A 14980-nucleotide genomic window follows, 5' to 3' on the forward strand; every position below is an offset into this window, starting at 1 on the left:
AAGCAGGAACTTTTGAAATTGCAAGTTTGAAAAGAACTCTAAAAAGTGACTTCCAGAAAATAAAGTGTCAGTGTTTTGGCTCTTTGATCAGAGCTGAAAAGCTGCAGAGATCTCTTCTGGAGAGCAAAGTGGAGGGCAGCAGAAAGAGGAGTTGACCTGGGCATAGTTGGGCGATGGACATCACAGAACAGCAGCAGACGAGCTACAGTGGATGTGTGAGGATGGTGCAAGACACTAATGTGTCACACTATGATAGCAGATATTCTGTAGTACAGGCAGCAGCAGCAGTATGCTGTTAAATACCAATTCTGGGGCAAGTTTCATTCTTATTTATGGTGCAAGTCAAGCAATGTCTTGATAAACTATCAGCAGAGTAGCACAAATCCCTTTGTTCCCACAGATTGTCAGATTATTTATGTTCTAATAACCGCAGGCGCGTTAAACTCACTATTATTTTTCCAGCTATGCCTGAATCAGTATTGATTGCTGTGGTGCCAAGACAAGTGCGTTTTATCCATCATGCAACTATCCCATATCTTATCTTACATTTGATTTCATTGGATGGAATTTAAAGGTTGTGGTGCTGACCCTATTTACCAGCTGGAGAGCTGATGGTAACCCCACAATAGCTATTTCCAGGAGCCCCATCAGGATTGAATGCCAATGAGGTATCCTGCTGACTGCTGTTGGGGTTCTCAGTTCCAGCAATGGTGATTTTCCACTGGACCAACCTCTGAGTGTTACCAACTAATCAAGAATCAGCAGATCTGCAGTACCAGCAGTGCCACCTTGAGTGGTGGTCACTGTTGGTACTGCAGTAGGCCTCAGGCAGGGGGAGAACCATTGCTGGAGACCTGGAGCCACCATCAGCCAGAAGTGCCAGTGGATGATTAACCTTGGCCTCCTCCTGAGGTCCACTTCATCAATGGTGAGGCCAGTAAAAGACAAAGCTGAAGCATTTGCAGCATCACAAATGCCTGTCTTCAGCCAATTCTATTCACTCCATTACATAATGTCTGAATGTGCTGGATAACATAACGGCTATGAGCCGTGACAATATTCCAGCAGTAGAACTGAAGACTATTGCTCCAGAAGTAGCCGTGCCATGGTACAGCTACAGCACAGCCCGACAAAGTAAATAATTAACTAGGCATGTTCTGAGCACAAAGAGCAGGGCAGGTCCAATCTCTGTATCCCATCAGTCCATTCTTAACATCAGCAATGTGACGGAAGCTGTTGTTGACAGTGCTATCAAGTGGCACTTATACAGCAATAACCTGTTCACTGACATTCAGTTTGGGTTCTGTCAGGACCCCTCAGTTCCAGTAGAGGCAGCAGAAGGACTTCACTGGAGCATTCTGGGAGAAGTCAGCGCAGCAACATTTACTAAGAAGTGGGAAGCGGGAGAACCCCTCCAGTGATAAAAGGAAGGAAGGGACTTCGCTGGAACATTCTGGGAGAAGTCCTCGGCCTTTTGGCTAAGATCAAGTGTAGTATCGACATGCTGTACTTGGTTGAAGTCATTAGGTTACATTTTAGCTTCATTTGAAGCAATTTTTAAAAGCGGCATCTCGGCCTTTTGGCTAAGATGCAAATGGGATCAAGCCTTGGAGGAGGTGCAATGCCTACTCCAATCAGCTTGGATCATGTAGATCAAGCCCAAGACAGGAGGTGAGAGCCCTGTCTTGTCCGCTTGGATCGGGAATGTCTCAACTTGTTGAGACTCTGAATTGGACTTGATTTGATTGAATTGGATTTTTTTTTTAAATTCTGGGAGAAGTCCCCTGCTGGAGAGGCCAGCAGCAGAGCACTGAGCTGGCCACTGCGCATGGGCCAATCGCTGGCAAGTCCTGCAAACCTGCATCCACCCCCACCAATTGCCCCCAGAGTCTCCCCCCCCCCCTCAAAATCAGGCCCAGCCCCATTGGGCCCCATCCCCTGGGACCACTCAGGGCCCAGGTTGGCACTGCCAAGTTGGCAATGCCGAACCCTTGTGGGGGGAGGGGGGGGGGCTTGATTGCCCCTTGGTTGGGCTGCCAGCTCCCTGCAAGTGGGGAGCTAAACCCCATTGGAGTGAAATACTCCTGCTGGAAGGGGGATGGGCTGGAGAAGCTAATTACATTTAAATAAGATAGGGATGTGCATTTGAATAATTTATTCAGCTCCGCACCAGCAATCAGCATGGAGCTGATGGTGCTGGAAATCCGGCTGCCGGAGACATGCAGAGGCGTTGGCACCTAGCGAGGAGCCCATGATACGGCCTCCACTCCGCTCAACTAGCACAGCTGGCTGGGAGACACTTGCATCGATCAGAATGGGAGAATCACCTCCAATGTTCCCAGTTGTGGGGGAGTCCAGAACTTGGGGTCTCAGTGTGCAGATATGGAGTAATCATTTAGGACTAAGATAAGGAGAAACCTCTTCATCCAGAGAGCGATAAGCCTGTGGAATTCTCTACCACAGAAAGCAGTTGAGGGCAAAACATATGTTTTCAAGAAGGAGTTAGATATAGTTCTTGGGGCTGAAGGAATCAAAGGATATGGAGGGAAAGCGGGAATAGGTTACTGAGTTGGATGGTCAGCCATGATCATAATAATGGTGTAGCAGGCTCAAAGGGCCGAATGGCCTACTCCTGCTGTTATTTTCAATGTTTCTAAATTTCTATTATTGGACATCCTAATCTCAGAGTCATGTCTTCCAAAATGAATCGAGGAAGACCAAAAGTTTCATTAGAAGGTCATTCAGCCATCGAGTCTGCTCTGCCATTCAATAAGTTCATGGCCGATCTGATTATAGCTTTAATGCCACATGGGATATGGGAAAAACCATTTAGGACTGAGATGAGGAAAAATGTCTTCACTCAGAGGGAAGTGAACCTGTGGAATTCTTTTCCACAGAAGGCTTGGAGACCAAGTCATTGAATGTATTCAGGATGTAGATAGATTTTTTTTAGATTTTAATGGCATCAAAGGGTTTGGGAAAAAAGCGGGAATAGGACATTGAGATAGATCAGCCATGATCGTATTGAATAGAGGAGCAGGCTTGAAGGGCCGAATGGCCTACTCCTGCTCCTAGTTTCTATGTTTTCTGTCTGCCTCCAATAACCTTTGACTCTCTTGTCAGTCAAAAAGCTACCTAACTCAGCCTTGAATAAATTCAATGGCCCAGACTCCACTGGTCTCTAGGGAAGTGAATACCAAACATTAATGACTCTCTGAGGGAAAAAAATTCCTCCTCAACTCAGTCTTAAATGCAAGACCCCTTATTTTTAAACTGTATCACTTAGTTCTAGATTCCCCCATGAGAAGAAATGTCCTCTCAGCATCTACCCTATCGAGCCCCATAGGATACGAGATGTTTCAATAAGATTCTCTCTCTTTCTTCTAAACTCCAATGAGTATGAGCTCGGCTTGCTGAATCTTTCATGGGACAAGCTCTTCATTTTGTGGTCAAACAACATCAAGGAATGAGTTAACGTGAGTTATCAGACTTCAGTGAGTTCAGCTTACAGTAGAACACAAAAACATAAAAAATAGGGGTTTAATGTATGGCTCATCAAGCCTGCTCCACCATTCAATATCATGGGTCATCTTGACTTCAACTCCACTTACTGCCCGTTCTCCTTTTCGCTTGATTCCCCGAAAGACTAAAAACCTGTCTCTCCCAGCCTTAAGTACATTCAACAAAGGAATATCCATAATCCTCTGTGGCACAGAATTTCAAAGATTCACAATCCCTTGAGTGAAGTAATTCTCTGCATCTCAGTCCTAAATAATCGGCCTGAGACAGTGCCCTTGTTTTTTAGATTCCCTGACCAGAGGAAACAATCAGTATCTACCCTCTCACAGCCCCCTCAGAATTGTTTTCTTTCACTGAGATTGTCTCTGTCTTCTAAACTCCAGAGAACATGAGCACAATTTACTGAGCCTCCTATCATAGGACAACCTCTCATCCCAGCAACCAATTTATTGAACCTTTGCGTTACCTCGCCCAATGCAAGTATATCCTTCCTTAAATATGAAGATCAGAACAACACTCAGTTTTCCAGGTCTTTGGTGTCACCAAAGCCCTGTACAATTGGAGCAAAACTCCAACATTGCCTTACCCCTTCCTAATTGCTGGCTGTACCCACATTCCAAAGTTCAGTGCTTCTTGTATGAACACAACAAGAAGAAGAATGGGGCACATGACATGCATAGGCAGCTGGGATCAAGTGAATCCCTTGAAGAGTATAGTGGGTGTAGGAGTAGAGTTAAGAGAGAAATCAGGAGGGCAAAAAGGGGACACGAGATTGTTTTGGCAGACAAGGCAAAGGAGAATCCAAAGAGCTTCTACAAATACATAAAGGGCAAAAGAGTAACAAGGGAGAGAGTAGGACTTCTTAAGGATCAACAAGGTCATCCATGTGCGGATCCACAAGAGATTAGTGAGATCCTAAATGAATATTTCTCATCAATATTTACTGTTGAGAAAAGCATGGATGTTAGGGAACTTGGGGAAATAAATAGTGATATCTTGAGGAGTGTACATATTACAGAGAAGGAGGTGCTGGAAGTCCTAAAGCGCATCAAGGTAGATAATTCCCTGGGACCTGATGAACTGTATCCCAGGACATTGTGGGAGGCTAGGGAGGACATTGCGGGTCCCCTCGCCGAGATATTTGAATCATCGATTGTCACGGGTGAGGTGCCTGAAGATTGGAGAGTGGCAAATGTTGTGCCTTTGTTGAAAAAGGGCTGCAGGGAAAAGCCTGGGAACTACAGGCCAGTGAGCCTCACATCTGTGGTGGGTAAATTGTTGGACGGTATTTTGAGAGACAAGATCTACAGGCATTTGGAGACGCAAGTACTGATTAGGGGCAGTCAGCATGGCTTTGTGAGTGGAAAATCATGTCTCACAAATTTGATTGAGTTTTTTGAAGGGATAACCAAGAAGGTAGATGAGGGCAGTGCAGTTGATGTTGTCTACATGGGCTTTAGCAAGGCCTTTGACAAGGTACCGCATCGTAGGTTGTTGCATAAGGTTAAATCTCACGGGATCCAGGGTTTGGTATCTAAATGGATACAAAATTGGCTCCTTGACAGAACCCAGAGGGTGGTTGTAGAGGGTTGTTTTTCAAACTGGAGGCCTGTTCATTCATCTGTTATCTGTAACCCCCATGACTTGCCTGGGCTTGCAAAATCTCACTCACTGTCCCAGCTGGAGACAATACACATCTCTTTAACCTGTGCTTAACCCTCTCTCCACTCACATTGTTTGTACCTTTAAGACTTGATTACCTGTAAAGACTCGCATTCCAACCATTATTTTGTAAATTGAGTTTGTGTCTTTACATGCCCTGTTTGTAAACTGAAATCCCACTCACCTGACGAAGGAGCAACGAGCCCTCCAAAAGCTAGTGGCTTTTGCTACCAAAAGCCTCAGGGATCAGTGCTGGGTCAACTGTTATTTGTCATTTATATTAATGATTTGGATGAGAATATAGGAGGCATGGTTAGTAAGTTTGCAGATGACACTAAGATTGGTGGCATAGTGGACAGTGAAGAAAGTTATCTCCAATTGCAACGGGATCTTGATCAATTGGGCCAGTGGGCTGACGAATGGCAGATGGAGTTTAATTTAGACAAATGCCATTTTGGTAGATTGAACCAGGGCAGGACTTACTCAGTGAATGGTAGGGCGTTGGGGAGAGTTACAGAACAAAGAGATTTAGGGGTACATGTTCATAGCTCCTTGAAAATGGAGTCACAGGTGGACAGAATGGTGAAGAAGGCATTCGGCATGCTTGGTTTCATCGGTCAGAGCATTGAATACAGGAGTTGGAATGTCTTGTTGAAGTTGTACAAGATGTGGAGATGCCAGCGTTGGACTGGGTTAAACACAGTAAGAAGTCTCACAACACCAGGTTAAAGTCCAACAGGTTTATTTGGTAGCAAAAGCCACTAGCTTTCGGAGCGCTGCCCCTTCATCAGGTGAGTGGGATTTCAGTTTACAAACAGGGCATGTAAAGACACAAACTCAATTTACAAACTAATGGTTGGAATGCGAGTCTTTACAGGTAATCAAGTCTTAAAGGTACAAACAATGTGAGTGGAGAGAGGGCTAAGCACAGGTTAAAGAGCTGTGTATTGTCTCCAGCTGGGACAGTTAGTGAGATTTTGCAAGCCCAGTCAAGTTGTGGGGGTTACAGATAACGGATGAATGAACACCGCTCGTCAATTACCAGGCAAGAGTGTTCTCTTCCTGCTGGGGAACACTTCAGCGGTCGCGGGCATTCGGCCTCTGATCTTCAGGTAAGCGTTCTCCAAGTCAGCCTTCATGACACATGACAGCGCAGAGTCGCTGAGCAGAGACTGATAGCCAAGTTCCGCATACATGAGGACGGCCTCAACCGGGATCTTGGGTTCATGTCACACTATCTGTAACCTGCACGACTTGCCTGGGCTTGCAAAATCTCACTAACTGTCCTGTCTGGAGACAATACACATCTCTTTAACCTGTGCTTAACCCTCTCTCCACTCACATTGTCTGTACATTTAAGACTTGATTACCTGTAAAGACTTGTATTTCAACCATTATTTTGTAAATTGAGTTTGTATCTTTACATGCCCCGTTTGTAAACTGAAATCCCACTCACCTGATGAAGGAGCAACGAGCCCTCCAAAAGCTAGTGGCGTTTGCTACAAAATAAACCTGTTGGACTTTAACCTGGTGTTGTGAGACTTCTTACTGAAGTTGTACAAGACATTGGTAAGGCCACACTTGGAATACTGTGTGCAATTCTGGTCACCCTATTATAGAAAGGATATTATTAAACTAAAAAGAGTGCAGAAAAGATTTACTAGGATGCTCCCGGGACTTGATGGATGGAGTTATAAAGGAGAGGCTGGATAGACTGGGACTTTTTTCTCTGGAGTGCAGGAGGCTGAGGGGTGATCTTATAGAAGTCTATAAAATAATGAGGGGCACAGATCAGCTAGATAGTCAATATCTTTTCCCAAAGATAGGGGAGTCTAAAACTAGAGGGCATAGGTTTAAGGTGAGAGGGGAGAGATACAAAAGTGTCCAGAGGGGCAATTTTTTCACACAGAGGGTGGTGAGTGTCTGGAACAAGCTGCCAGAGGTAGTAGTAGAGGCGGGTACAATCTTGTCTTTTAAAAAGCATTTAGATAGTTACATGGGTAAGATGGGTATACAGGGATATGGGCCAAGTGTGGGCAATTGGGATCAGTTTAGGGGTTTAATCAAAAGGGTGGCATGGACAAGTTGGGCCGAAGGGCCTGTTTCCATGCTGTAAACCTCTATGACTCTATGACAACAAATCTCTGAAGATCAATATTTACAAGTTTCACACCTTTCAAAACTATTCTGCTTTTCTATTCTTATCACCAAAGTGAGTAACTTCCCAAACCCCCACATTATATTCCATCTGCCATCTTGTTGCCCACTCACTTAACCTGCCTGTTTCTCTTTGCACAAGGGTGTAAGATTGCATCCAACCCTTAACAAGGGGAAGGAACCTGAAAATGAATGTCCTTTATTGTCTATCAGCTGCTTGCATGCCACGCACTACTATCCCACCTCTAGAAACATGGCCCAGTGGGCGGGATAGTGACGGCAAACCTGCATGCTGGCCTGTGGTGCAAATTTTCACATTCATCCACTTTCATACTCTCTCCCATCAGGGTCTAAAAAGACAGGCCTTGCTGTTAATATTATAGGACCCTCTAACTGGCTACCAGTTGTTTTGATCATTTTCAGGCTCTTGAGAACCTTCTTTGCTGCCCACATCAGTACCTGGGCTGCTGTGTCCATATATATGCATGTATCATTTGTAATGATGTACTAGTTTGAGCATTTCACCACAAGATTCAGTTGTGTGAAGCTGTACTTTCAGTCCCAAAATGGCTTTCGCTCCTTGGGTGATCAATCCTTACGCTAGCCATACCAAATACCAATTTAGATACTCCATCAGCATGGTGCTAGGAGCATGCTCTAGAAATATGCAGAATAGGCATTTTGTGACTTCAGTCAGTGTGTGGCAGGTGGCATGTGCCGTGTTAACCAAATCCCAAAAGGAAACTTGGCAAGCTATCACACTGATTTTGAATTTGTGTTATACTATGAGAAGATATGTGTGCTGAAGTCAGGAGTCACAAATTGCAATAACACTTTAGAAAGTAATTTCAAACTTTTGTTAACAAAATAAAATAACATTTAAAGAAAACTGGAGTCATACCTGGTACAAAGGAAGATGGTTGTGGTGGTTGGAGGTCAGTCATCTCAATTCCAGGACATCGTTGCAGGAGTTCCTCAGGGTAGTGTCCTCGGCCTAACCATCTTCAGCTGCTTCATCAATGACCTTTCTTTCATCATAAGGTCAGAAGCAGGCATGGTCACTGATGATCAGCACTATTCACACTCCTCAGAAACTGAAGCAGTCCATGCTCAAATGCAGCAAGATCTGGAAAATATCCAGGCTTGGGCTGACAAGTGGCAAATAACATTCACACCCTTATTCATCTCTAGAGCATCCAACTTGTCCCTATTCACTTCAAGTGCTTGCTTTTCACACCTTGCCCCTTTGATGTTTTCAACTCTGTCGACACTGTCTTCAGTTTAATTAACTCAGTCACACACACACAACCTGCTTTCCAGAATACCACAGTGGACACAAAAATACTTTAAAAAAAATAACATTTTCTTCACAAGTGAGGAAGGCTGATTTGACACTGTCATTTTCTCACTGCTCCAAATAACACTGTCTCTCAACCTCACAGAACTGAACATGCCCCCAGCAGCAGGAAGCAGCACCAACATTGTTTAAAGGAATAATTAACGAGCTTAGTTGCTGATTGATTTCTAATTGCTGTTGCTAAGTTAATAGGAAGTGTTTGGTGCTTGCCCTACTATTTGAAGTTGCTCAGGTTAACATGGAGAATTGTAAGATGTGGTGAAGAGCTTGGCTCTGATTTCAAGGGTTATGTTCGGGCCAGTTGTTTCCAGTCAGGGATGCTGCAGTACCTGTTCCCCCTTGGGGGCAGAGTGAAATAGAGATGGACAATCTGCAGGAAGAGGAGGGGAAAGGAGGGGCTCCCAGCTGGGTGGCATATCCACCCTCATTCAGGGAGGATTTTCCCCCTCTCATCCTCAGTGAGGAATAGTGAGGATGACCTCTGTGCTTCGTCAGGAAGGGCCTCACTGAAACTTGTCCTCTTTTAAAGGCAGACCTACAGCCTCAGAGCAAGGTGGAAGTGACATTACCAGCAATTTTGAAAGCAACTGTTGTCATGAATGATTTTTGCTTCCAGCTCTTTCAAGGCTGGACCAGATAATATTTGCAGCATCTCAAAATCCTTATTCAGTGTTGCGTGAGAGAGGTTACTGAGGCATGTAACCAACCAGGACAGAAGACTTCCCCATGGTGCAGGTTGTCATTGACACTTTACTTTGTGGGTGCCATAGGTCATTTCAGAGATGTACTCCAATCATAAGGGTTCCAGCCCTCAGTGTCCAGCTGAAGTATTGTATCAAAATACCATGCAGCTCGTTTACTGGTGTCCTGGTAACAGAGTTGATGGAATTGCCATTTGACGATACAGTCACTGACTTTGACCACTCACGTGAGATATCAAATTGTTTTCAGGGCTGCATTTGCACCAGCTTGATTCTGGGGATGAAAGGATTGAGGAGAGATTAAACAGTTTGGGCTCACACTCACTGGAGTTTAGAAGGATGAGAGGGGATCTGATATAAAATTTTAAAAGGGATTGATAAAGTAAATGTAGACCAAATGTTTCTTCTTCTGGTGCAATCTCGAACAAGAGGTCATAGGGATATGTTGAGAGACAGTACATTTAAAACTGAGATGAGGAGGAGCTACTTCTCACAGAGGCTGGTGAATTTGTGGAACTCGTTGCCCCATAGCGCAGTGGAGTCTGAATCATTGAATGGTTTCAAGAAAAAGATAGATATATTTCTAATAGAAAAAGGATAAAGGGGACAGGTGGGGAGGTGGGTTTGAGACCAGGGGGAGATCAGCTGTGATCTGATTGAATGGCGGAGCAGGCTCGAAGGGCTGAATTTGTCTATTTCTGCTCCTAATTCCTATGTTTGGTGCTACACTTGTTGCATTGACTTGCATAGCTATCTGAGCCTATTGACTTCCCGCAGTTCAGCTGGAGGGAGCCCTGGGAATAGGAAAACTCTCACCTCCTGTCCAACACCTGCAGCAAGGTATCTAGTCCTGGTTTGGAGAACAATGGAGCCCACTCTCTCCCCATGTGCAACATTATTCAATGTTCTTCTTGTTCAGGCACCCATTCCCAGCCACTGGCACAACCTGCTGCAGTGAGAATGTGCTTTCTCTTTAAGAGGTACAAGCTTAAAGCAGTGCTAGCATCACGCAATGCTGCTCCCGTACTCATGCATGCAGTCACTCAATAGTGTGTTTAACACAGACCTCATGCTACAATCAAAGCACAAAGTTTCCAATGCTGTCTGTGCTGGAAAGAACAGGCACAGATTAATCAATCAGCATGATATCCATGTCCATTTTAGGGGTATCCAATTTTGCCCTCTTCGAGTTGCAAGATCCTTCCTTAATGTGCTCAATGAGTTTTACCTCAAAACTGTAATTGGACAATTGGAGGAATTGAACAGTCTGTGAAATGGAATTTGTGAACTAACTCCATGAAAAGTTGTTTCAACCGCTAAGAAATCTATTTTTGACTTTGATCATGCAATGCTGTATTATTAGAAGCTGCAACAAACTATAAGCTAAGTACTAAACCCACAGGAAGCTGCAAGGCAGTCAGAGGTAAGTGTGATCGTTACAGCTGGTGTTTGCTATCATTGCACAATTATTTGGATTTATTTTTAAACTGCTGGTGGCATGTGGGAAAGTCGCTGTGCTTAGGTTATTTTAGGGATTTAGATTCAATTTCATGTTCTGCACAGATTGGATTTGTCATATGATAACTATAAATTACCTCAATTAAGGATGATAGAAAGCAAAATCCGGTAAAGCAAATTATTTCCCTGTAAACATCATCTTGAAATTTGTCCTCAACACAAGCTGAGATTAAGTTTAAAAACATTGCAGCAGCATCCTACACAGTTGCAATGATTGTTTGCCCTCCTTTGGCGTTTCCACAGCTTTCCTACCAGTTGTGCTGACTTGTGGGAGATTCCCCCATGCTCACCCTGAGTTTAATGTGTAAAGTGTTGATAAGAAACAGTTCAAGAGTAGTTAATGTTGGCTATTCTTGTCACACCTCGTATCTCCCCACAGGGAGGCAGAATCAGCCAATCCATTGGCCTGGATCTTTTGGGAATGGCAATGGTGCTTTGCTGTTGACTGCTGCTACTGCACATTTTTTCCAGGATCTTCCCATTCCAGCTGACACAGAAAGGGGAAGCATAGCATCACCCGTTTAACTCCAGTGAGTTGAGTGAAGGAGAAGTCAGGCCCTCTTGGTTCAGTTGTAGCTGCTGATGCACTATCAATTACGACACGAAGACTCCAGTGAGTGAGGGAAACTAATAGGCTTTTATTCACAGAGAACAGGAGCACACCCTTGTAGCTGACCTGGTCTAGACTGAGGCGAGGAGGAGGGACCATCACCTTTATACCCCAGTCTGGGTGGAAAGGGAGGAGTCTCGGGCCAGGTGCAGCGTGGGTGTGTCCAGGCACATACATGTAGTAACAGTGGTTCACCACAGCTGCTATATTCAGGTGAGTGTTTAAAGGTCCAGTCTTTTAATGAATGGGTTAGTGAGTGGGTAAGTCAGTAGGTAGGTGGGTGAGGTGAGTTAGTGGGTACTCAGGTCAGGGAGCTGTTCAGGAGGTAGTTGGATGGTCATGGGGGATGGTTGGGTCAGGTCATAGGTTAATTGAGTAGTCATGGGGGTGGGGGTTGGGGTGTTCTGCATTGTCTTCATTCATGCCTTGAGACAAAAGTCCTATCTCCAACTATCCCCCGAGAGTCAGGAACATTTGGGCTGTTGTGTCACGGTTCCAGGATGTTAAACTTTCTTGGTACACATTGTTTTTACACATTCTTAGGGTGGGGGTGTTGCCACAAGGCCAGTATTTATTGACCAACTCTAAGAAGGTGATGAGCCGCCTTCGAACAGTTTTGGAACAACTGTGTGGTTCACTGGGCCATTTCAAGGGGCAGTTTAGAGTCAATCGTGTTGGTGTCACACTGGTATCACGTATAGACCAGTGAATGCCAAGACAGCAGGAATGCTTCCTGAAAGGACAATAGTGAAGCAGTTAGACTGGTACAGCGATCATGGTCACTTTTAATTCACAGTTGATTTGTTTTTAACAGGAATTCACACTTTCAAACTGCCTTAGTAAACATTTAAACTCTCTTGTTTACTGGTACATCAACGCAGTCACTACACTCACTTTACTCACTACACTCAGTGTTCTGATATACAGAATGCTTGTATGTGAGTACAGTGATGCAGCTTTAGCTGAGAGAAATTTATTGTAGAATCATAGAAAGTGTATGGGACAGAGAGAGACCACTTGGACCAACGTGTATATACCAGCTGAAATATGAGCCATCCAGCTTGATCCGACTTTCCAATGTTTGGTCTGTGTCCTTCCAGGTTACAGCACTTGAGATGATAATCCAGACACATTTTAAATGAGTTGAAGGCTTCAGCCTCTACTACCCTGTGAGAAAGTAAGTTCCAAACCCCTACATTTAACCCGCTGGGAAAAAAATGCTTTCTTCATCTCTCCTCTAATCTTTCTACCAACCACTTGCCCCCTAATCACCAATCTCTCTGCTAAACAGGCCCTTCCCATCCACTCTATCCAGGCTCCTCAATCTCAATCTCAATCAATTCACCCCTTAGCCTCCCAAGGAGAACAATCTCAGCCTGTCCGATATTTCTCATAACTGCAATTTTCCAGTCCTGGCAACATGCTCGTCAATCTCCTCTGTACCTTCTATAAGACAATAACACCCTTAAATTACATTCTTATCTTCAAGTGTCAATTCAGGCAAATAGTTTGGTGGCTGAGTTTGAATTGGACAGAGGGGACAGTGATCTGGCTGGTTGAGGTCAGTGGCCTCAGTAACCTGTCCTTTCTACTGGGGATCTGTTCCTTCTCCCCATTACAGGTACTTATGCCAGCTCCGGCAAGAGGTGCTCCTCCTGCTCCAGGGGTGAACTTAATACCACTCACACGATATTCCTGTACGTCTTTGCAGTGAAGAGACTGCCATCGTATCTTAATGGGAGTACACCTTTTGGAAGTCAGGTGCAATGACCATGCTAGTCTAAGCAAGAATGTGTGTTTTAAGGAGGATGTTGATGGGTTCAGACTGCAAGTGGCATGACGGGCAACAGTGGTGAAGAGAGTGAGTCAGGGGAGCAGAGAGTTGCGGGGGTTATAGAGCTTGGAGTGCTGACAGATAATGGGTGAAACCATAAATCATGCAAGGAGATTTTTGAATTGTAGGCTTTGGGGACCAGAAGCTTTAGGGAAGCTATCCATCAAGGACAGGAGTAATGAGTGAACAGCACATGATTTACTACAGGCCTTGATTTTCCAGTCCTGCCAAAATCCCAGAAGTAATGTTTTCAACCGCAGAGCTCCATTCAACTGAAAAGGGTGGAGGATGTGAGCTCAGCCAGAAGAGCCTTAAAATAGTCGAGTCTGGAGGTAATAAAGGCATGGATAAGCATTTCAGAAACAGATAGGCTGGGGTGGGATGGTGGTGGGGGTGAGGGAATGGCAGTGGAGGTGGAAATAGGTGGTCTTTACAATGGATGGGATGCTCAGCATGGAACTGAATTGAATGTCAAAGTTGCAAACTGAGTCTGAGACAATGGAGATGCACAGTAAGTAGTCTCACAAGACCAGATTAAAGTCCAACAGGTTTATTTGGTAGCACGAGCTTTCGGAGTGCCGCTCCTTCATCAGGTGAGTCACCTGAAAGCTCGTGCTATCAAATAAACCTGTTGGACTTCAACCTGGTGTTGTGAGACTACTTACTGTGCGTACCCCAGTCACACAATGGAGATGGTAATTTCATTTAATTCACAGGTAAGGGAAGATCTGATGGAGCACCGCAGCATGGGGAGGTGCTGGCATTGTGGTATTGTTACTGGATGAGTAATCCAGAGATCCAGGTTACTCTGGTTCAAATCCCCCAGTCCCAGATGGTGGAATATGAACTTAATCAATTCAAATCAGGAATTAAAAGTGTAACGATGACTATAAAGCATTGTTGTAAAAACCCATCAAGTTCACTAATGTTCTATAAGGAAGGAAATCTGCCTTCCTTAAGTGGTTTGGCTGACATGTGACTCCAGATCCACAGCAATGCGGTTAACTTTTAAATTTCAGCCCTGAAAAGTTCTCCTTACTAAGGCTCATGCCAAAGTTGGGAGAGCAGTCCCCAAGATTAGTCAAACTACAATCTGACATAGTCATACTCACCGAATGATACCTCAAACATTGATCATATCCCAGCTGATGAATCAGTACTTCTCCATGTTGAACACCTTGGAGGAAGCACCAAGAGTGGAAAGGGGCACAGAATGTACTCTAGGTGGGAGACTTCAGCATCCATCACCAAGAGTGACTCGGTAGCAATACCACAGACCGAGCTGGCTGGGTGTTAAAGGATATAACTGCTAGACTGGAACTGTGGCAGGTTGTGAGGGAACCAACCAGAAGGAAAAAATACTTGCTCTTATCCTCACCAACCTCCCTGCTGCAGATGCATCTGTCCATGATAGTATCGGTAGGAGTGACCACCACGTAGTTCTTGTGGAGTCAAAGTCCCATCTTCACATTCAGGATACCCGCCATCATATTGTGTGGCACTACCACTGTGCTGAATGGGATCGACAACGAACAGAACTAGCAGTTCAAAACTGAGCAACCATGAGGCGCTGTGGACCATCAGCAGGAGCAACAGAACATCAATCTGTAACCTCTTATGGC

At 44.7% G+C, this 14980-nt stretch overlaps 1 protein-coding gene across 1 annotated transcript in view; it reads left to right on the plus strand.

Moving 5' to 3' along the window:
• The first annotated feature begins 1043 nt into the window (after positions 1–1043).
• Positions 1044–14980, plus strand: part of LOC144493137 (uncharacterized) — a 66201-nt gene continuing 52264 nt past the window's right edge. Inside the window, 3 exon segments of the mRNA XM_078212037.1 lie at positions 1044–1134; positions 10760–10819; positions 13146–13285. Of these exon segments, the coding sequence (XP_078068163.1) occupies positions 1044–1134; positions 10760–10819; positions 13146–13285 (291 nt within the window).

Source organism: Mustelus asterias, chromosome 4 (assembly GCF_964213995.1).
Source record: "Mustelus asterias chromosome 4, sMusAst1.hap1.1, whole genome shotgun sequence".
Classification (NCBI taxonomy): Eukaryota; Metazoa; Chordata; class Chondrichthyes; order Carcharhiniformes; family Triakidae; genus Mustelus; species Mustelus asterias.